This window comes from Pipistrellus kuhlii, unplaced genomic scaffold (assembly GCF_014108245.1).
Source record: "Pipistrellus kuhlii isolate mPipKuh1 unplaced genomic scaffold, mPipKuh1.p scaffold_m20_p_6, whole genome shotgun sequence".
In the NCBI taxonomy this organism is placed as follows: Eukaryota; Metazoa; Chordata; class Mammalia; order Chiroptera; family Vespertilionidae; genus Pipistrellus; species Pipistrellus kuhlii.
Genome location: NW_023425562.1, coordinates 25,828,546 through 25,852,716, shown reverse-complemented (window position 1 = coordinate 25,852,716; position 24,171 = coordinate 25,828,546). Strand labels below are relative to the sequence as shown.

The 24,171-nt window shown below is 43.9% G+C and overlaps 1 protein-coding gene across 1 annotated transcript in view; it reads right to left on the bottom strand.

Moving 5' to 3' along the window:
• Nucleotides 1-11,929: 11,929 nt before the first annotated feature.
• The window catches only part of KLF15 (Kruppel like factor 15), a 35,711-nt gene continuing 23,469 nt past the window's right edge, over nt 11,930-24,171 (bottom strand). The window contains exon 3 of the mRNA XM_045574930.1: nt 11,930-11,989. Within this exon, the coding sequence (XP_045430886.1) occupies nt 11,938-11,989 (52 nt within the window). The 3' untranslated portion in view covers nt 11,930-11,937. The remainder of the gene's footprint in view (nt 11,990-24,171) is intronic.

The window sequence follows — 24,171 nt, the reverse complement described above, 5'->3', positions numbered from 1 at the left end:
GTGAATAGAGCATTGGCCTGCGGACCTGAGGGTCCCAGGTTTGATTCCAGTCAAGGGCATGTACCTTGGTTGTGGGCACATCCCCATTAGGGGGCTTGCAGGAGGCAGCTGATGGATGTTTCTGTCTCATTGATATTTCTAACTCTCTATCCCTCTCCCTTCCTCTCTGTAAAAATTAATTAATTAATTAATTAATTAATTAATTAAAAACAAATAAATGTGTGATTTCAAATGGTGCTGGTGCTAAGAAGAATAGTTCCTGATTATAGGTGATCCTTGGCTGAGTCTTTTACTAGTAAATTTTAATGATTTTCTATTTATTATAAGGTCTATTTGAAAAGAAATGGTTTTCCATTTATGGGAGAGCTATGATATTTTCTTTCAAATAAATACATTTAAGAAGGGGGTTGATCTAAAGAACAAGGCTAATGACATACAGCTAGTTCAAGTACATGGCAAAAACCATGACCCTGACAAGGAAAATGACTGCATTTCGCTGCTGCAGACCAGGGGCAGCCATAGCAGGACCTCTGAGCTGCGGTTCAGGACCACCAGTCGGAAGCACGGAGAGATGAGGGGATCCTGTGAGAGAAAGGGGGTCCATCTGGAAGGAAGGCGGGCAATCAAGGGAGTGGAAGTGGAGGATAACAATGAAGGCATCTCAGCCACTGGGGGGAAAATGTTTGGAGGGGATCCCCTGGGCTTCGGGTGGGGCCTGAACAAGGCAGCAATCAGAAGCACAGGCTCTGATGCAGACGAGATTCCAGTCCACACCGATCTCCCCAGCAAGGCACTGGATCTCTCTGTGCCTTCATGTGCTCAGGTGTTCAACCAGGATGATGAGAGAGCTACCTCATGAAGCACTGACTGTACCTCAACTTCCTCCCTATGAAATAGTCACACGTAGCCCTCCTCATTCGCAAGGTGTGTAAGCATTGAGGGGGTTTATGATGCAAAGCGAGCGCGCGCGCGCGCACACACACACACACACACACACACACACACACACACGCCTGGCACAGAGTCAGCACTCCATAGGCATCAGCTTTCCTTCTTTTTGCGGCTCCTGTCCTGACTGTCCTTCCCTATGAATACAGGGCGCAAAGCACCTTGCACTGGTTATTCTGCGTTTGCCCACTCATTCTGACCCAATCGCTGGTCTCCAATAGGTCACCTATAAAACATCCATGGTTCCTTCATGGGGATTCGAGATACGCCCGCAATGGAAGGATGGGACCAATGCCCCACTTCTCTTCCCACCCACCCCTAGAGGGGATGGTCACCCAGTCTTTCAGTTCCCAAGCTGCCTGTCTACTTCTTCTCTTTCCTTCCCTTTTCTTCTCTCCCTCCCTTCCATGTCTCCTTCCCTTTTTTTCTCCCTCCCTTCTTTCTTCCCTTCCTGTCTTCCCCCTCCCTCCCTCCCTCTCTCCTCTCACATCCTTTCTTGTTTCCTTGTCTCCCTTCCTCACTCTCTTCCTTCCCTTCCTTCTTTCCTTCCTTCCTTCCTTCCTTCCTTCCTTCCTTCCTTCCTTCCTTCCTTCTTTTCTTCCTTCCTTCCTCCTATTCTCCCTTCCTTCCTCCCTCCTTTCCCTCCCTCCTTTCCTTCCCTCCCTTCCTCCCTCCCTTCCATGTCTCCTTCCCTTTCTTTCTCCCTCCCTTCCTTCCTCCCTTCCTGTCTTCCCCACTCTCTCCCTCCCTTCCTCCCTCCCTTCCTTCCTTTCTTCCTTCCTTCCTTCCTTCCTTCCTTCCTTCCTTCCTTCCTTCCTTCCTTCCTTCTTCCCATGTCTCCTTCCCTTTCTTTCTCCCTCCCTTCCCTCCTTCCCTTCCTCCCTTCCTGTCTTCCCCCCTTCCTTCTTTCCTTTCTTGCTTCCTTCCTTCTTTTCTAGGTATTGCGGGTGGAGAGGGGGTGTTCTATTTTTAAATAAATACAATTTAATGCAAGTGTTGATAGCAACACTTCAGCAAGTCATGACACAATCTCCCAGACATTGCAGAGGCAATGCTTGTGAAACACAGCGAAGTTTCACAGTGTTGCAAACTAGAGCTGTTGCTCAATGGCCCATCAGAACCTCTCCAAGCCCCTGTGTGAGCCCTGGTGCCACAGACAGAGATTTCACCCCTTCCTACCCCCCTATGCCCGTGCTCCGACGCCAGCATTAGCCAGCACGGGAAGAGCCTTCTGAGAAGTGGTAAGTGATACACCCACGGGAGCCAGGACACACAGGAGCCTTGCGTCTTGGATTATGGTTGTCCTGGCAGGAGAAGCCCTACAGATTGCTGCAAGCTGCAAGCGTGCACTCACTCCTCAGCCAGCCAGGCTGCAGGATCAGCAGACCCAGCCTCAGGACAGAGAGACCCAATGGAAGTAGTCTATAGGCCACAAGGAAGTTGGCAAGAAATGTTCTGTTCAAGTAACCCTCCTCTGCAGAGTCAGCGAGAGGAGAGCTCTGTGTGCCAACAAGCACCATACCCAGGTAGCTCTGTCCTCCTTTAAGTAGTAAATGGGGGGTGAGGGGAAGGGGCCTCCACAAAGGTCAGAGAAGGCCGTGGACTGAAGAAATTAAGAAAGTTGTCAAAGAACTGCACCCGCAGGGGAAGAACTTATTTGTTTAAAGGGCCTACAAAAAAATAAATGTAAATCTCAGAAAGCATTTGCGAAGCAATTTCAACAAAATTCTAGAAAACTCGGGAATTCATGGAACAAGACACAAATGATAATAAGACAATAGCTGAGATGAAATGGAAGATGTGTGTCCTAACCGGTTTGGCTCAGTGGATAGAGCGTCTGCCTGCGGACTGAAAGATCCCAGGTTTGATTCCAGTCAAGGGCACGTACCTTGGTTGCAGGTACATCCCCAGAAGGAGAAGTGCAGGAGGCAGCTGATCCAATGTTTCTAACTCTCTTTCCCTCTCCCTTCCTCTCTGTAAAAAAAAAAAAAAAAAAAAAAAAAAAAAAAAAAAAATCAATAAAATCTATTTTTTAAATAAATAAGTGGGAGATGTGAGAGCAGGCAGAAATAGTAAGATATAATAATGGACATTTATGTAGAAATTATTTCAAACTTATAGAAAAATTGCAAGAATAAAAGTAGTCCAAAATACCCATTTATTATTCTTTACCCAGAGTTACCTATTGTTAACATTTTGTATATCATTCTCTCTTTCTCTCTCTCTCTCTCTCTCTCTCTCTCTCTCTCTCTCTCTCTCTCTCTCTCTCTCTCTCTCTCTCTCTCTCTCCCCTCATTTCTCCTTCTAAATTATAAAATGTGACATTGGATTCATATGCTGCTCTCAAAAGAATAAAACATCCTGCTCAAGATCATTAGTACACGGGAAAGGAGGTGCTGGCAACACGTTGGAAGATGGAATTGAGATGGCTGGGGCCAGGTGGTTTCTGCATTTAGATTACGTCTTGTTTTGGAAGGTATGCTCGTGCATTTACTCTATCTTGTGTATTTCTTTCCAGGGTTTGAGGTGGCACCCATAATCAAACACATTAACATTCCTCTGTTCGCAATCATGAATACTCATGCCAAGAAGGAGGAATGAAGATAAATAAATGACTTCAGTCAGTTCCCATTAAGTTCAGCCACTACATAAGTTCAGATCAGTGGAGGGAATTCTGGCAAATAGTTATGAACAGAATATAATCAATAATATAATAACTATGTATGGTGTCAGATGGGTGTGAGATTTATTGGGAGGATCACTTACTAAGTCATGTGATGTCTAATAGCTGGGCTGTACACCTGAAAATAATATAATAATGTGTGTCAGTAATACTTTCAACAATAAAGAATTTTTAAAAAATAAATAAATAAAAATAATGTATGTAAACTGAAATTGAAAGTAAGAAAAGATGAAATGCTTTATTAAAAAATAAAAGAACCTGAAATTGAGTTATATCTAAGAACCTTCCTATCCTCAGAGCGCTAAGAGATTTTCCTCTTCCGAGACCCCTTGTCATAAGCACAGATATGGACCCCAGATCTGCACATTCTGTGCCAAAGCAAACAGTACACGCCTGCTGCACATCTTTCAAAGTCTCTTTTTTTTTTAAATATCACGATGGCAAAGATAATATTCGAAGGGTATCTTTTTCCTATTGAATTTAAGACCACTGTATATATTCCAGATCTTTAAATATTCACAAATGTTGAAATTACTGAACTAATTTTCATTTCGACATTTAACTTGGTTGAAAGGGCCATTTGCCATGTGGAAATTTTGGTTTTTATGTGGACTAATTCATCCAACTTTTGCTTTTCAGCTGGCTGAGAATAGCCTTCCCTAAGCCAAGTTTGTGGAAGTAGTTTCCTATGTTTTCCTCCAGTTCCTTTAAGGTTTTATTTGCACATCTTAATATTGAATTCTTTTGGAAGAAATATAAGTTTTGGGATTTAGGCCATTAAGTCCAGTATTGTTGACTAAATAATCAATTTCATTGGTTTGAAATGACACTTTTAACATCCTGAAGGCCCAAGAATGCATGAGGCCGGTTCTTGTTTCTGTGTTCTCATTTATTTTTACTATTTGCCTTTTCCTGCCTCTGGCAGAGTCTTTAAATCCCTGGACCTTTCAAAAAAATTATTATATCTGTTAAGACAAACAATTTCCATTTCTATTTCTATTTTTCATTCAAAAACATCTAGGCCATTTTCAAACATTTATTCTATTTGTTCACATTTAGAATCAATTTTTAAAATTCTGTTAGAATTTTGAATGTGGTTGAAGTGAATTTATAGATTGATTTAAGAGAAATTGCTATCTTTAAAACATTATCTCCTTTTCCAGGAATAGCACTGCTTATGGAGGCATTTTTTTATGTCTCTAATTGGCTTTTATTATTATTGTTTTCCTCACATGGGTCTTTGAGACTTTATTTTTGTAACAGCTTTATTGAGACTTAAAGTCATGAATCATACAATTAACTAATTTAAAGTATACAATTTAGTACTTTTTAGTATATTCACAAAGTTGTGCAGCTCTCACCACATTCAATTACAGAACATTTTCATCTCCTCAAAAAGAAACCCTGAACCTTTTAGCCATTACCTACCCTTCTCCCCATCTATTCTTCACCCTCAGTCTCTATGCAGTAACCAATCTACTTTCTTTCTCTCTATAGTTACCAATTCTGGACATTTGATATAAAAGAAATCATATAGTATATGGTCTCTTGTGATTAGCTTCATTCACTTAGTATAATATTTTCGAAGTTCAATCATGTAATAGAACGCATCAGCATTTCATTCTTTTTCATGGTCAAATAAAATTTCATTCCACATTTTCTTATCCATCCATCATTCAACTGGCATGTAAATCGTTTATACCATTTGGCTACTATGAATAATGCTGCTGTGAGCATTTGTGTAGAAGTTTTTATGTGAACATATTTCAAGCCTCTTGAAAATGGAATTGCTGAGTCAAAGGGTAAGTCGATGTTTAACCTTTTGACTTAACTTTTTGTTAAACTCCCAGACTGCTTTCCAAAGTGGCTGCCCCATTTGACATCCTCACCAGCAGTATATGAGGGTTCCAATTTCTCCACATCTTTGATAACAATGGCTGTTAACGGACTTTTAGATTAGAGCTCTTTTAGTGTGAAGTGGTATCTCATTGTGGTATTGCTTTTCATTTGCCTGAAGATTAATGATGCTGAACATCTTTTCATGTGCTGGTGGACCATTTGTACATCTTCTTTGGAGAAATATTTACTCAGATCTTTGTCCATTTCTTAATCGTGTGATTTGTCTCTTGGTTACTGAGGTGTGTTTTTACATAGTCTACATTCAATTCCTTTTTTTGATACATGATTTGCAAATATTTTGTCTCATTCTGTGAGTTGTGTTTTCACTTTCTTGAGAGTGTCCTTTGAAGCACGAATATTTTTTATTTTAATAAAGTCCAAATTTATCTATTTTTTTTCTTTTGTTGCTATTCTTTTTTTCTACTGTTGGTTTTAAATCTAAAAATCTATTGCCAAATACAAGGTCATGAAGATTTACTCCTATGTTTTCTTCTAAGGGTTTTATAGTTTGGACACTTACGTTGAGGTCTTTGATCCATTTATAGTTAACTCATATGGTGTGATGTAAGGGTCCCACTGCATTGTTTTGCATGAGGCTATCCAGTTGTCCCAGGACCATTTGTTGAACAGATTGTTCTTTGCCCATCAAACAGACTTGGAACTCTTGTTAAAAATTAGGTGGCCACACAGGGAGCAGGCCAACAGCTATTAGGAAGGTGGGGGTGGAGGGATTGAGCAAAAAAAGATTTAAAAAAGAGAAAAACTCATGGACACAGGTTATAGTTTGGTGATTGCTTGGGGGGGGGGGTAGAGGGGGATAAAGTGAGAATAAATGGTGATGGACAGAGACTTGACTTGGGGTAGTGACCACATAATGGTATACTGATGATGTGTTGTACAACTGTGTATCTGAAACCTGTATTATTTTGTTGACCAGTATCACCCCAATAAATTCAATAAAAAGGAGAAAAAATTATGTGACCATAGATACATAGGTTTGTTTCCAGACTTTTGGTTTTTATTATTTCCTCCCTTGTACTTACTCTGGGCTTTGCTTCTTTTTCTTTTTCTAGATCTTTCGGGTATAGGGTTAGATTGTTTGCTTGATATTTTTGTTGCTTCTTGAGGAAGGTCTACAATGCTATGAATTTCTCTCTCAGGACTACTTCCGCTGTGTCCCATAGATTTGAGGTTGTTGTCTGTTCATTTTCAGTTGTTTCCAGGTAATTTTGATTTCTTCCTTGAGCTCATGGTTAACCCATTTGTTGTTTAATAACATTCTATTTTGCCCTAATGTGTTTGAATGTTTTTCTTTTTTTTTTATTGTAGTTAATTCCTAGCTTTATAACATTGTGGTCAGATAAGATGCTTGATATGAGTTCAATCTTCTTGAATTTATTAATACTTACTCTGTGTCCTAACACGTGGTATTGTCTTTGAGAATGTTTTATGTACACTATTGGAGAATGTATAGGCTGCTGCTTTGAGGTGAAATGTTCTGTAAATATCCGTTAAATCCATTCGATGCAGTGTGTCCTTTAAGGTTGCTGTTGCCTTGTTGATTTTTTTTTTTTTTTTTTTTTTTTGTCTGTAAGATCTATACATTGATGGCAGTGAGCTGTTAAAATCCCCAACTCTGACTGTATTGGTGTCTGTCCATCAAGATTTTCTCCATATATTTAGGTGTGCCTATGTTGGGTGTGTATATATATATTTACAAGAGTTATATCCTCTTATTGGATCAATTCCTTCAGTACTATATGGTGATCTTCTTTGTCTATTTTATAGCCTGTGTTTTGACGTCTATTTTGTCAGATATAAATATTGCTACCACAGCTTTTTGTTTGTTTGTTTGTTTGTTTGTTTGTTTCCATTTGCATGGGATATTTCCCCCCACTGAGCCACGCCAGCTGCACCCTCCTGCATTTATTAATTGGAATGTATCTGTAACGAAGAAGTTAACTTGCTTCTCAACATCAATAATTAAGCCACACTCCAGTCAAGAGAGCCTTGGACAAGAGGAAGAGCAAAGCCTGCAAGGACAAAGGGTAGCGAGTCACTTTTTAACCCAGCCCTTCTCCCTGCTCACCTTCTACCCTTTTGTTGCCTCCCCCTACCCCCACCTGGGCTGTGACTGATCTCTAAGGTGGGCCTGGGTCCTGTGTGTGCTTCAGCAGCGTGTCTCCACATGCCTTACTGCTTCCTTCAACATACCCTGCCCTGTGCGGAAAACTCCCTTTCAGAGCCTCCTTTCTCTCAGCCAAGAATATTTCCAGTGGCCCTGGCCTGTTTGGCTCAGTGGATAGAGTGTTGACCTGTGGGCTGAAGGGTTCCAGGTTCGATTCCAGTTAAGGGCACATCTGGGTTGCGGGCTCAGCCCCAGTGGGGAGAGTGTAAGAGGTAGCCAATTAGTGATTCTGTCTCATCATTGATGTTTCTATCTTGCTTTCCCCTCTCCCTTCATCTCTGAAATCAATAAAAAAAAAAAAGAAAAAATAAATAAAATAAGAAGATTACTGATATATATAGCTAGTGGCCCTAGCTAGGTGATTCAGTTGGTTGGGGTGTCATCCCGTACACCAAAAAGTTGCAGGTTCAATTCTCAGTCAGGTCACATTGTTGTGGGTTTGATTCCTGTTTGGGGCACATATGGAAAGCAACAAATTGATTTTCTCTCTTATATTGATGTTTCTCTCTCTCTCTCACTCTCTCTCTCTCTCTCTCTCTCTCTCTCTGTCTCTCTCAAGTCAATAAAAACATATCCTTGAGTGAGAATTAAAAATATATATAAAGGAATATAGCCAGTGACTCTCCCCCTCTGTAAACACCCAAGTATTTGCAACCCCTCTCACACACAAACACATGCATACTTAAATATACATACACATGAATGAATACACACTCATAAACATACATACATACGTGTTCTGATTATAGATGTCAGGTTATTATTTTTTAAAAGAAAATAATAAAGGAAGACAATAACGATAGCTTAGGTTTTTCTATAGCTTAGTGAATCCTTGGAACTTTAAGGGCAGATACCATTATCACCGCCCTTTACCGAAGAACCTGCAGCTTCTATAGCCCATCACACATCTGTGAGTGGCAGGGCTGGGGGCCAAGTCCAGGCCTTTTGACCCAAGGCATATATCCTGCTCTTAAAGACCTCAGAGTTGTCCACCTTCGTATCTCTGATGCCCGTGGGCCGATCAGCGCCTCCTCTCTTCCCCACTCAGCCTCTCCTTCCATCCGGAAAGACTGTCAGCTTCACAGGGTCGCTGCAGTGATAGAGGCTGCCTTTTCCTCGCAGCTTCACCAGCACTGGGTGGGTGGTAGTCAAGTCATGTCTCTTGTGTTGAAAGCCTGATAAGGCTTTAAAGACCTTAGTGTTGTTTCATGTGTGTTAAGTTTGCATAAATTCTCACTTCATTTGCACTGAATATCAAAGCTTTATATTTCTTAGCAATTTATATATCTGCTATTGCCTTTCCATGAAGGACAGGCAGCACAGAGGGTAATGCCCGGCACATCTGAGGCTGACACCCTGGTTCGGCCATTAGGGTGACTTTGGTAGGGGGGTGGGATGGGGGAGGTAGTCTCTGGTTCCTTACCTCCAAAGTGTAGAAAATGCAACACCTACTTCAAAACCTTGTTTTAAAGCAAATACAGATCGATCCATTAAGGGGATTAGCATTTCAAATAGAAAAAGTTGGTTGTCATTATTGCCCATTATTGTCAGGAGGTATTCATTTCTTTGCTTACTGGTTTGTTAAAAAAAAAAACAAAAAAACAAAACAAAACTCTTTATATACTACTAAAGGTATTAACTTTTTGAAACAAACATTCACTTTCTCTGTGGTGATTAATCTTAAACGTAATTTCTAAATTGTATCAGTCAAATATAGTCATATTTCCTTTCCTGGTTTCTGACTACAGTGTTATGCTTATAAAGGCCTACCCTGTTTTATATTTATTTTAAAAAGTCAGAGCTTTTTTTTTTCCCTAGTACGCACTTTAATGGCTTTATTTATTTTCGTACTTAATCAAGCTGGAATTGATTTTTATGGAAAGCATGATGTAAGGTATCCAGCTTCAATTATCTTGCAAATGATAAGCTTGTTGACCTAACACCCCTTTTTAATTTGCTCTCACCCCGCAACTTTAAAATGCTACGTTCTATCACATTATAGTGACAAGAAAAAAAAGTCCTGAAATGCCCTACACTAAATTACAACAGGCTGGAGGGTGGAAGAGACACAAGGGGTTGATCAGTTAACTGTAGGACAAAACCAACCAAAGCCTGCTCACACGCCTGAGTGTGTGCTGGAACCTGCAATGAACTCCGAGGTGGCTGCTGCCACGGTGGTCTAAGAGAAAGCCAGGGGCCACCTGGTGCCTCCACTTCTTGCTTTTGCACAAACTTTCCTGACCTTTGCCCACCAGCAACCCAAAGGGGCAAACACTTCTTCCTTAGACTCTCCCCCTATCCCAGAACCAGCGCTGCTTCACTTTCTCCCACTCCTTTTGGCTACGGACGGTGCAAATTCTTTCAGAACAACCTCCTTCTGTCTTCCTGTTTCCATAGAAGCTCCTGTGGACACCTGGCCAGCAGACATGTCATCTTCCCCCTCCAGCCCTGCTTCTGGTGGTGTAGACTGCCTGCCTGGGACCAGTTCCTTTTGATGCTAGCACACGGCTCTGTAAACCTTTTCTTTTAGGAAAAGCATTCAGCCAGGAACGTTTTTTGGTTTAACAATAAGTATCATAGAAATTTGAATCATTTTATAGATGTGCAACCCAGTTTATTCTTACACTAAAGATGCAATGTAGCTGTATGTTGGGATTTCTGGCTGGGCAAGTCCCACCTTGTTATTGAGGAGCAATCAGAAGGGTGGTGAGGGCCACAAGCACACACTTGAGTGCCAGAGTCCAGTCGGGGGGCAGTGCTAGGAGGGCTCTCTGCACACACCTGGTGCCCCCTGACCTCAGGCAGATACAGCAACTGGTCCAAACCAGTTTCCTGAAAGAAAAGTGGGCGATACTTCTGTTTCCTTGGTGGGTGTTAAGAGGATCCAGCAGGATGAGCAAACACCAGTGCCAGTAGAGGTTTTACAGGGTTAACATTTGGGGTGTGTTATGGGCTGGAGTGTGTCCCCTCAAAATGCATATGTTGAAGCCCTATTCTCCAGTGCCTCAGAATGTGACTATATTTGGGGATAGGGTCTTTTAACAGGTAATCACGTTAAATGAGGTCACGAGGATGGGCCCTAATTCGATCTGTCTGGTGTCCTTACATTGCCAGACAGACCCTTGAGTCTGAGGAAGAGGGTTGTCCCTAACGCTTGTCAGTCTTATAAGAAAAATGTCAAAGGAGTGACAGGCAGCAGTGTTGAAGCAAAGCAAGCAAATTTATTAAGGAAATAAGGCAAGCAAGTTTGTTAAAAACACACTTGGTATATAGCACCAGGGGGTACCCAGCTAGCCCAAGCATATGCCCAGTGGGGATTCAAGGGGTTTTATACCCTTCTTCCTGTAGGTTTCATGATTCCTCTGCTGCATAATTTGGGTAGCAGCTTAGTTTCAAAGTCTCCTTCTACACTGTCACATCTTATTTGGGAAGCCCTAAGACGGCTGACTTCTTTGTTTCGTGGGGGAAATAAAGCTCTCCCTCCTTTCCTTCCCTGTCCTCCTGCCTTGGCAGCCCAGGGTGGTACCAGCTCCCTATTCTCTGGTTAGGGAGGAGGGTATTAACCATTTGCTCTCAGGTGTCCTTGGTTAGGGAAGACAAGGTCTTGTGATCCACAAGCTGGCTGCAAGCTGCCCAAACTGTTTGGCCTTGTTTAATTTTCTTGTCTTAGTTTCTCCGCTTCACCTGCCCAGGAGTTTTCCTAGTTTTTTACTCTCCTGCCACATTCCCCCCTCAGAGACTCCCGTCCCTAAAATCTTCTAGAGCTGATGAGGGAGGACGGTCTGTTTTCAGGAACTGCTTCCAGCTTACAATGGCCATAGTCCCTCCCTGCAAAGACTATGGAAGTCTCTCCCTGCATCCTCAAAGGAAGGCAAGGGAATCACTGTTCTGCCTTTGGGATGGGCTTTGTTTTCCTACAGGCAGGGGCTGTGAGGAAGCTGTCCTTTAATCATCTGATATTGTGGGAATACACTGTCTATCAATTTTTCTTAAATCTCTATCTTGGTAAAGGGCTATAAACATTTGAATGTAAGCTATTTTGTCCCATTTGCCTTCATTTATGCAAAACAAATCTAATTGAAGAATACTGTTATAATCCAGAGATCTATCCATAGGGCAGGCTTCTGTTCCTGAGTTGGTATTGGGGCCAACTTGTATTACAAAAGAAAATTAATCTTTTTCTTTTTTAAGGTCTGAGGCTTAAACTTTTCCCAATTCTTTAGGATGCAGCCCAGAGGAAAAACTTGTGGTACTGAATTTTGGTTTCCCATCTGAAAGAGAAAAGAGGAGATCAGGAAAGAATGGGCACACCTGTTCCTTCTCCACTGTTTCCACTTCTGGCCAGAATTAACTAGTCTTACTTTGTAACCCAAATTCCTGGTTGCAGGGTCTGTCCCATGCCCCAAGGCTGGCCTTCCCAATGACCAGGAGGTCCTGGGAATGGATTTTGCCCCACTCAGGCATTGGACACAACTCTACTCTGGACTGCTGAGTGTCCCCCTATGTCTCTGTTCTCATTTAATCCAGTGCCTGTTGGTGCACTTCTATTCTGTTGAGGCAATAATGCCATGAGTTACTGACCTGTTTTTCCTGTCAAAGACCCTGATGGAGCAAGAATTTCAGTATTTCTAGTATCACCAGTCATTGTAAAGATGGAATCCTTCTAGGTTTTGCAATATCCTCATTCCCTCAAAAATTTTTACCAATATATTTGTCCACTGGAGTGTCTGAAAACTTGCCATTCCTGTCTGCTCCCTCAGTCTCATGGGTCCCATGGCGCCATGCATAGCAGATGCCTTTGTCCATAGCCAAGAAGATAATTTACTGATATTCCCTATTTTTTTTATAAGGTTCAGTAGGAGAAAAACAACATTCCCTGCTGTGCCTGTCAGCCTTCTCAAAATATTTAACAATTTTTGGGGGATCTCAAAGTTAGGTATCAGAGCCCAGAGTACAAAGAAGGTCCCTTTCTACCATTTATCCCACAATTGCCAGCAACCAGTCCCCTAATTAAAGGGTGGTGTAAAGGGCCCTGATCAGCCTGGCCAACAGCCTTAAGATCTTCGCCTCGATTTGTTTAACCAGGGTGTCTTGCTTAAGCCTTTGTTTATATAACAACAGTTGTCGGTTGATAGCTTCTGGCTAGTGCCTTTCTTGACAATGTTTGCAAAGGCAACCTAAGGGAGAGACTTCCTCTGAGTTTTTAGGATAATATTTCTGAAACTTGAGGGGCCCCCAATTGATTCTCCCCCTTGTCTCCCACAGACACAACAAACTCCCTTTCTGCATTTCCTACAAGGGGATGTAGATGCAGGGAGAGCTGCCAGGAACCACGCAGGGCAGAGAGGTGCAGATTGACAACTGGAAGGTCTCGGAGCGCTGAGTGACCAACCCTGATGTGTGTGTACCTGGATGAGCCAGTTGATGACAAGTGAAATGGAAGGCCCTGTGAGGCTCCCGCATGTCTTTAGGTGTCTGCTCCGCTCCAGACACCTCAGCAAGGCCCTGACCTGCGTGAGGACATTCAAGACTCTAACCAGAGGAAGGACTTGCCTCTTTTCTCTTGAGAGCCCAGTGAGCCGAATCACTCATTTGGTTTTACTTTCAATTTTTCTGTCCTGGGCACAGGCCCAGTATGTCTGTCTTGCTAATCTTTGTTATGGTGCAACACCCTAAACCCTGATGGCAAAACAGGAAAAAAAAAAAAAAAAAAACAAAAAACCTCTGAAGGGACTGAACTCACTGATCTGTCAGAGGGAATAAAGAAAACCAGGCAACTGGGATTGCAGATATCTCCTAATCCTATATAATAAAAGGCTAATATGCAAATCGACCAAATGGTGGAATGACCAGTTGCTATGACACCCACTGACCACCAGGGGGCAGACGCTCAATGCAGGTGCTGCTCCCTGGTGGTCAGTGCGCTCCCACAGGAAGTCCATCAGCCAGAAGCCAGGCTCATGGACTGAGAGAGTACACAGGCTGTACTGAGGGGACCCTCCTCTCCACCCCCCCAACCTAGTTGTTTTTTATAAGGATTAGCTAACAGCAATCCCACTCAGATCCCAGTTACTAATCACTGCTACTGGACAGTCTCCAGAGTCAGAGGGAGAGAGGGCTGTCCCTTCCCCGGCTCTTCTCAATCTCATAAAAAAGATTTCAAATGAATGACAGAGAGCAGTGTTGAAGCAAAGCAAGTGAATTTATTAAGGAAGCAAGACAAGCAAATTTATTAAAAATACACTTGGCATATAGCACAAGGGGCACCCAGCTAGCCTCAGCACGGGCCCACTGGGAATTCAAGGGATTTTATATGTTTCTTATAGATTTCAAGGTTCCTCTGCCAGGTATCTTGGGGAGCAGCTTGGGTTTCGAAGCCTCCTTCTACATTGCTTGGCAAGTCCTAATGCTGACTTATTTGTTTAGTGGGTGAAATAAAGCTCTCTCTTCTTTCCTTTCCCCTTTCCCCTTCTCCTGCCTTGGCAGTTCCTGGGCGATTTAAGCTGTGTCTTCTCTGGTTGGGAAAGAGAGGGATTAGTCATTGGCTCTCAAGTGGCCTTGGTTGGGGAAGATAAGGTTTTAGGATTCAAAGCTGGCTTAGGATTCAAAGCTGGCTTGGGATTCAAATCCTTATTTGATTTTCTTGTCTCAGTTTTTCTATTCTACCTGCTCAGCAATTTTCTTAGCTTCTTACTATCTTGCCACACTTATAAGAAGAGACTAGAACACAGACAGGCACAGAGGAAGTACCATGTAGAGGGTACAGGGAGGCGATGATCAGGGGGTTGGACACCATGATTTCAGACTTCCAGCTTCCAGGATGTGAGAAAATAAGTGGCCCTGTATGTAATATTCTCTTACATCCTGGGCAAATGAACAGGGGGTTGTGGGTGCTTCCAGTTGTGGTGGCCTGTTGGGGCAGCATGGGGCCTCAGAAGCCAGGTCTGGAATCACCAGGACCCTGTGGACGAAAAGGAGCCACAAGCTAACTCTGACCAGCTCAGGGGAGGTCTGCATGGCAGACTTACAAACTCAGAGACCTAGAGTCACCACAGAGGATGGTCTGAAATGGAAACCTTTTTTCCTAAAAGCAGTTCATGGCAGGTAGTCATGTCCTAGGACAGTATTTCCCCCAAACAAAGGTCAATTTTTGAACCGAGCCTGTCTGTTGTCTTTTTACTTCTTATAAGATAGATAACACAGGTAAGATAACATACCTGATAACACACCTTTGCAATAACAAAGTAATTTCCTTTATTCCCCCCAATCTCTCAAAGCACAAGCACCACACCAGAGAGAAAACCACAAATCCCCTAATTGCTATCATGTTAATTGTTGACTGTTAACTATCCTATACCTAACTATGTAAAAGAAGTTTGTGCCTATCATTGTACTTTTTATCTAACCCCAGAATTTCCCTCCGCTTTGCTTTTTCCTGCCTCTAATCTATCACCAATGGATTTTATGTAACCTCCCTACGCCTCCTCTTTTTATTGTAATGTATAAAATATGGTGCAAAACTGCCATTTTCCAGATCATTTTCTCAATACGTTGAGATTTTGCTTCTCAGTAATTGTCAATTTGGCTCAAATAAACTCATAAAAATTCTTACAGGTTTGGGTGTTTCTTACATTGATAACCCTGTGATGAGACACAGCTTTGAGGACCCAGGAAATCTGGTCATCATGAGTCAACTTGCCCTCCACCCACCCAGGGAGATATTCGAACAGGTGGCCCTACTTTCAGGAGCAAAAAGCTGTAGTGAGCAGGAAAATGAAGTAATTTTACCCTAAGGCCCCGCCTTTTTCTTGTTTGTTTGCATTTCTTTAACTATCAGACCCAAGCACACCAAGGCTTTGATTGGCCCATGGTCAGGACTCTCACTATTCCGCTCCGCACATTTCTTTCTTTCTTTCTTTTCTTTTTCTTTTTTTTCTTTTTCAAATATATTTTATTGATTGTTCACAGAGTGGAAGGTGGAAGAGAGAGGGACAGATAGTTAGAAACATCGATCAGCCGCCTCCTGCACAACCCCCACCAGGGATGTGCCTGCAACCAATGTACATGCCTTTGACTGGAATTGAACCTGGAACCTTTCAGTTTGCAGGCCGGCGCTCTCTCCAATGAGCCAAATCAGTTTCAGCTGCTCCGCACATTTCATTTTCCCATAGTAGGAATAGGCCTGTTTTCTTGGCTGCGGACTACTAGGAAGCGCATAAGGCAGGCCCAGAGCTCCCAATATCTTCCCACCAATCACATGGCAGGTTTGGACAGATGTCCTTAACCTTGCCCCTCTGCACAGAACTCAATAATAAGAAGCAAGCATCTTGAAAGAAATATGGACAAAGATTTGAACAGACATTTCACCAAAGAAGATATAAGGATGGCAAGTGACTACATGAAATAATGCTTAAAATCGGGTAGCTTTAGTCCTTCAAATTCATTCCTTTTAAAACTTTTTTTTTTTGCATTCCCATGTGAATTTTAAACTCAACTAGTCAATTTCTATGAAAAAGTCTTCTGAAATTTGATTGTGTTTGCACTGAATCTATAGATCAGTTTGGGTACAATGTACACCCTAACAAATTATGCTTCCAACTAATGAACAAAGAATCTCTTTATTTAGGTATTCTTTGATTTTCCTAAAAATGTTTTGTAGTTTTCAGCCTATAGGACTTATAGATTTATCCCTGTTTAACTTTTTTTTTTGTTCTACTATAAATGATATTGACTTTTTACCTCAATTTCTGATGTTGCTATTACAGAGATATTAATTTTTATATCTAGACCTTGTATGCAGCAATCTTGCTAAACTGATTTATTAGTTCTAGCATTTTTTCTGTGTATTCCTTGGGTTTTCCATATAGGGAGCCATGCCATCTGCAAAGATGGTTTTTACTTCTTCTTCACCCATCTTGACGTATTTTGTTTTTCATTCTTGCTTTATTGTGCTGAATAGAATCTCCAGTACCATGTGCAGAAGAAGTGGTAAGAGTGAGCATGTTATCTTGTTGCTGGTCTTAAGAAAAAATATTCAGTGTGTCACCGTTAAATACGATGTTAGCTGTAGGCTTTTTTTTATAATATAATATATATTTTTTTTATAGATTTTTTACAGAGAGGAAGGAAGAGAGATAGAGAGCTAGAAATGTTGATGAGAAAGAAACATCGATCAGCTGCCTCCTGCACACCCCCTACCGGAGATGTGCCCGCAACCAAGGTACATGCCCTTGACCGGAATCGAACCCAGGACCTTTCAGTCCTCAGACCAACGCTCTGCCACTGAGCCAAACCAGTTTCAGCTGTAGGTTTCTTTATAGTCACCCTTTATCAGGTTGAGGTAGTTCCCTTTTTTCCTAGTGATCTCAGATTCTTTTTGATCATCATAAAGTCTTTATCATCATTCTCTTCACATGGAGCATGATGAGAAGAAGGAGGTAGGAGGGGCCGTTACCCAGTGTCATTTTATAGAAATATACCATACGTTTTGTTGGACTTTTTTACTTCTCTACAACTATTTCCATACAGTACCCATCCTTCTTCCGTTATTTGTTTTCATTTCAGGGTCTCATAAAAGGGTCCATGTCATAAAATAAGTCCAGAGCAGCCTTGAATAATCACAACCCTTCTGCCAGATCATCTAATGTCAGTTAATGTCCTGGCTCTACGTCACCCACGTCTTCTTCCGCATCATCTGGCACCAGTTTGGAAGCACTCATCTCCATTGACTTGTCCTATGTTAATTCCTCTGGTGTGGTGTCCATGAGCCCTTGAATTTCTCTAAGACCCAGATCTTAAAACCTTCCACCCCCAACCTTTTCTTCTTGCCATGTCCACAGTGCCTTTTACCGTGTCCTTAATTGGCTCTGTCGTAAGGCCTGTGAAGTCATGTACAACATCTGGACACAGTTTTCTCCAGCAGGAACTTATTGCTTCACATTTGATGGCTTTCATGGCTTTTTCTACAACAGCGATGGCATCGTTCACGTTTCTTTCTGTAACAATGATGGCATCCTTCCAGAATGTCATTGCGTTCTCTCTGCTGAGGTTCTCTTCCGTGGTGTTGACAACCCTTTCCATAGAGTACCGTGCATGAAGCCTTCGAGTCCCTTCCGACCCCTTGATCCAGAAGCTGAATTACAGATGTTGTGTTTGATGCCTTCAGTGTTGAGCTCATGGGATTCTGGGTGGCCACGGGCATTCTCCAATATCAAAAGTACTTTACAAGGCTGTCCCTTACTGACAAGTTACTTCCTGTCTTCATAGACAATGAAGCAACGGAACCAACTTGGGAAAAGGGTTCTTGTTTGTCCAGGCCTTCTGGTTGTACAAGCAAAATCCTGGCAGCGGGTGCCTGCCTTTCCCCTTCAAGGCGCGGGGATTAGCAGCTGTGCATGTAGAGGCAGTCCTGATCACCAGCCCGGTTGCATGTGCACAACACAGCAGGGTTAGCCTACCCCTTCTTGCCTTGCATCCTGGTGCTTGCTTCTTTTCTTTAGTAATAACTCTCTTGTTGGGTTTTTTAAAATATATTTTTTGTATTGATCTCAGCGAGGAACGGAGAGGGAGAGAGTGAACATCAATGATGAGAGGGAATCATTGATTGGCTGCTTCATGCACACTTCGCTCAGGGAATCAAGCAACCAGAGTATGTGCCTTGACTGGAATCAAACTGGCAACTTCTTGGTCTGACCCTCAACCACTGAGCCACAGGGGCCGGACCTCCATGATTTTCTTAGTGGCGTCTGGAATCTTACCTGCTGCCTCTTGCTCAGCAGATACCACTTCGGTTAACTTGACATTTTTAAGCCAAAACCTCTTCCTAAAATGAACAAACTGTTCTTTGCTGGCATTAAATTCTCCAGCTTTAAGTCCTTCACCTTCCTTTTGTTTTAAGTTGTCATAAAATTACATCATTTTTTCTTGAATCACATTAGAGTCTATAGGTATACCTTCCTTACAGCAATCCTGCACCCACATAAAAGCTACATTTTCAACACGAGATAAAAATGTATTTTACAAAAAAATTAAAGGTTTTGCACATGGTGGTATAGCTACAGCAACAGCTTTATAAATTTCCTTTTCTTTCCTTTTTTAAAAAACTATATTTTATTGATTTTTTTTTTTTTTACAGAGAGAAAGGGAGAGGAATAGAGAGTTAGAAACATTGATCAGCTGCCTCCTACACACCCCGTACTGGGGATGTGCCTGCAACCAAAGTACATGCCCTTGACTGGAATCGAACCTGGGACCCTTCAGTTCGCAGGACAACGTTCTATCCACTGAGCCAAACCAGTTAGGGCATCCTTTTCTTCCTTCCTTTCTTCCTTCCTTTCTTCCTTCCTTTCTTCCTTCCTTTCTTTCTTTCTTCCTTCCTTCCTTCCTTCCTTCCTTCCTTCCTTCCTTCCTTCCTTGCTTGCTTGCTTGCTTTCTTTCTTTCTTTCTTTCTTTCTTTCTTTCTTTCTTTCTTTCTTTTTTAGTGGTACTTACACTGGATGCAATTATCCTGAAATGGGAGGCAACTGTGGCTACAGACCTCAACCTACGGTACGTGCCAAGCAATGCAACTTTTTCTGGGAACATCATGACTTTTCTCTGCTTCCAGCACCACTTATTGCACTTTGCATGGGTCCCATGGTGTTATTCAAGGCTTATCGAATTGCAGTAAACATAGTGAGGAGTATGTGAGCACCACCAGAGATCACCTTTGACTTCCTTACTAAATTTCCTAGAGAGACGAACTGCTCACGGGGAGATGATTCATGTCACTGTTTAAAGGGGGTTCTCACAACACTTGAGCTCACTGCCGGAGCAGCAGAAGGTGACTACAAAATTGTTACAGTGGTGCAGATTGTATTATTTATGTAGTCATGATTGCATTCTGCTCCTTTACATCTGTTTACATTTCTCTCAGCTGTATGGCACCATGTATGATCTGTCAGTGTTTGTGGGTATAAGTTTTGATAAACGTTCAATTTTTATAATTGACTTGTGTATATTTATGGTAGTAAATGATAAAATATAATAGCATCTTCATATGGTTTATGCATTCATGACATACCTTTTTCCTTAAAAAAAATATATATATATATATGTATATATATATATATATATATATATATATATATATATATATATATATATTGGCTACACAGACTGTCTGCCGTTTTTTTCAAATTGTCACAAATTTCAAAAAAATATTTCCAATATATTTATTGAAAAAAAAAAAAATCCAAGTGTTCGTTTTTGAGAAATGGGACCAACATTTAAAATCGACAATATTCTGCATAAAAGTCAGGGTCTTTAGCTTGTCTTCAAACAATGGAAGCTCTGGCAACAGGACCGCAATCAACTGGAGCTGAGAAGGACCGTCCTTGCCACCTGAATCCCTCCTCCTGCAGGCCAGCGCCCCCACCATGAGCATCCATCAGCTTTACCCACTTACTGTCCCAGCTGGGGCACCTGAGCATCAGACGCCAGTGACAACCCCAACAGTGGATTTGACAAGGTTCCCAGTCCGCCTCTCCACCCAACAGGCCATGTCCCAGGCCTCAGTGGTTCTGTTCCTGCTCTGTGACTCCGGCCTGAGGACCAGCAGGCCAGCTAACAGTGGGAGAAAACCAGCATCCCAGCCCCCACGTTGAGGTCCCCACCATGAGGAGAGGAAGAGCCTGGCCGGGCTGGGTCACTTCCTGGCTGGCTTTCTGCTCCCAGGCATACGGTAATCTCCCCAGAACTGGACTCGAAGATGGAAGTCGATGTGCGAGACACGTGCTGCCCTGAAGATCAACACCCAGGGAAGGCAGGAAGGAGGCAAACTGTCTGGGTCAGCTCAGGCTGCTGTAACAAAATAACAGGTCTTGTGCCACCCTGTGTCGTGGGACCATACATTCAGAGTCCCTGCTACGCATGTTTGTAGTTGCTCCAGAATCTCACCCACACCAAGAGCTGAACCCCTTCCAGATTCCAGAAGAGTAAGCCCAGGCCAAGGGGCCTTTGGGGGAGAGAAGCCTCGGCGTGCTCCCGCCTCCTTGCCCTCTTCCTAAGCCAAGAATCTCCCACTAGGAAGGATGGACGACCTCCACGGCGTCCCAGGTGCAAGTTAGACCCTGGGAAGAGCAGAAGGCACTTCATCCAGGCCCCTCGGCTTTGCCAGGCCAAGGTTCCCACGCCTTCCTTCCACCTTGTAGAAGCATGGCCATCCTTTCCCGAGCTCTATGCTCTCCCATCCACTCAGCTGGGGAAAGAGCCCTGAACCTGAGCTGAAATGGTGCATCCTTCTCCTGCCCTCGGTCACCCTCCTGGAGTGCATTCTCCACCCCTTCTCTGCAACCACACTCCCAAGCTCCTCTCGCAGGGAGACAACCCCTATCCTCAAAGCCTTTCTTCCCCAGAGCTCAGATCTGTATGTCTCCTGACCTTCACTACCTATGGGAAGGTTAGCCAGGTCCAAGGGCAGCGGGCAAGGTAGGAATGTACAGGTTAGGTGCAGTCCCGCCTCCTCCCAGCGCACAGTTACCTGCTCAGTGCTTGTGGAGCCCCATTCCTGTTTACTAAGGGATCTGGAGCAAGCCAGGAAGGTGACCCAGCCCCCAGCGCCTTACTTATCAGCTCGTTCAAAAATGGGGCAGCAGGTGATCCAACCAGTTCCCTATCAACAGTAAACAGTTGGGTGGACCCCTCCTCCTTTGGTTGGATCCATGTCTTAGGCACATGCTGTGTCCCAGCTATTCCTGAAGAAGGGGAGGTGTCTCTCCAGTCACTGACTAGTTGGGGCCAACCAGGCAGTCCCCAGTCCTGCAGCCCCTCCCACCCCCTTCTTGTAGCGCCTGGTGTCAGAAGGGAGTGTTGATTTCAGCTCCTTTGAGCTCCTGCCAGGCATCCAGTCTTCAGGCTCTCATAGACGGACTTTGCTGGCAGGGCTCCCCCTCTCTGTGTCTGGGCTGATAGTCAGGCATGCTTGTTTACATATTGCCGATGGCTGCTTTCACCTGGTTGGACAGAAACGCATATGGCCTTCAAAGCTTAAAATACTCACTATCTTGTTCGTTACAGATGAGCTTGCTGACCCCTGGTGTCAGGCAGCGTCACTCCCAGGTTTGGTGGCTGCTGCTGACAGTCACCCTTGAGGATTCTTCCCTCGATAAGGCCTGCCCAGGCTTCTTCACAAGGTGGTCTGGGGCCCCCAAGAGCATGGAACAGACGCTGCAAGGCTTCTTGAGGCCCAGGTTCAGAAATCAGATGTCAGTCCCACCACAGCCCAAGTCAGGGGCGGGGAAAGGAAGCCCCTTTGGTGGGAGGTGCAGTGGCCACATCACCAAGAGCCCCGAACTGAGGGTTGGAAAAGCTGCCACCACCATTAAAAATATCACACATGTGTCTTCACCTGAACTCCCCAGTACAGCGACGTTCAGCCCACGGCTCTGGACAGAGCTTCACGGACCGCCTGGGGAGAATAGAAGACAATCCAGGACTATTTATTCAAGGATCTGGGTTCATAGCAAATTCTGTTCTCATAAAACACAGGCAAGCCAAAACCGGTTTGGCTCAGTGGATAGAGCGTCGGTCTGCGGACTGAAAGGTCCCAGGTCAGGGGCATGTACACTGGTTGCAGGCACATCCCCAGTGTGTGTGTGTGTGTGTGGGGGGGGTGATGTTTCTCTCTCATCGACGTTCCTAGCTCTCTATCTCTCTCCCTTCCTCTCTGTAAAAAAATCAATAAAATATATTAAAAACACACATAGCCAAGCTGGGGGGGGGGGGGGGGAGGGTGGAGAGACAGATCCCACACTGAACTTAGATCTTATTGGCACAGGAGAAGATGAGTGCTATGGAGAAAGATGGAAAGATTGGGAAGGGGAAGAGGCAGAAAGTGCTGGCAGAAGCAAAACTTTTTGTTGTTTCTAAATATTTTATTTTGAAATAACTTTAGATTTATAGAAGTTGCAAAAATAGTAGAGGATTCTGGAATGCCCTTCTCTCCGCTTCCCCTGCATTAATACATTGCATAGCCAGGATGCACTTATCAAGACTAGAAAATAAAGATAGGTACATCTATTAATGAGAGTCCTCTCCATCACAGTAACATCCGGGTCAGACTTGAAGGAGGCGTGAAAGGAGCTGTAGGGAGAGCGTTCCAGGTGGAGGGAACAGCCGGTACAAAGCCCTGTGTGAAGCTGCCCAGCATTTTCTCAGAATGGCAGAGTGGGCTAAATCCACTGAACTAGAAGTGGGGAGTGGTGTATGGCATGCGCTCTCTCCCATCGTCCCATTGTGCCTCCATGGGCCGCATGAGTATCAAGGCTATTAACACCTACATCCTGTCCCATCACGTTAATCCGGTGAAAAAATTAAGACCTGATACATAATTTTTCTATAAAGGGTAAGTATTCTATAATTATGACAGCCAACCAAGTACAAGCTAGTTTGGGTGAAGCATAATTTATCTATCCAATCATCCACTAGTAAATTTTTAGATTGTTTTCCAATGTTTGCTGTTATAAATAACTAAAGGCCTGATGCATGAAATTAGTGCAAGGGGCTCAGGCCCCTGCCACCGCTGCAGCTGCCTCTGTCTTGGCCCCTGCTGCTGTGGCTTTGTTCAGAAGGATGCCTAGAAGGATGTCCTGTCTAATTAGCATATTACGCTTTTATTTTATAAACTAGAGGCCGGTTGCATGAAGATTCGTGCAATAGGCCTTCCTTCCCCTGACTGCCAGCACCGGTTTTCTTCCAGCACCTGGGACCAAGCCTTCACTCCGGCTGCAGCTGAGTAGCCTAGCCTTGAGGCTAGGCTTCTCCGCTCCAGCTGCAGGGAGGCCTGGCTTCTTCACTCCAGCTGCAGGGAGGCCTGGCTTCTCTGCTCCAGCTGCAGGGAGGCCTGGCTTCTTCACTCCAGCTGCAGGGAGGCCTGGCTTCTTCACTCCAGCTGCAGGGAGGCCTGGCTTCTCTGCTCCAGCTGCAGGGAGGCCTGGCTTCTTCACTCCAGCTGCAGGGAGGCCTGGCTTCTCCGCTCCAGCTGCAGGGAGGCCTGGCTTCTCCGCTCCAGCTGCAGGGAGGCCTGGCTTCTCCGCTCCAGCTGCAGGGAGGCCTGGCTTCTCTGCTCCAGCTGCAGGGAGGCCTGGCTTCTCCGCTCCAGCTGCAGGGAGGCCTGGCTTCTCCGCTCCAGCTGCAGGGAGGCCTGGCTTCTCCGCTCCAGCTGCAGGGAGGCCTGGCTTCTCCGCTCCAGCTGCAGGGAGGCCTGGCTTCTCAGCTCCAGCTGCAGGGAGGCCTGGCTTCTCCGCTCCAGCTGCAGGGAGGCCTGGCTTCTCCGCTCCAGCTGCAGGGAGGTCTGGCTTCTTCACTCCTGCCACAGGGAGAAGCTAAGCCTCTTCAGTCTTCAGTCTTCGCTCGGGACAGAGCCTTCAGTCTTCACTCCAAGACTGTGTATGCAGATTAAACTGCCATCTTTGTT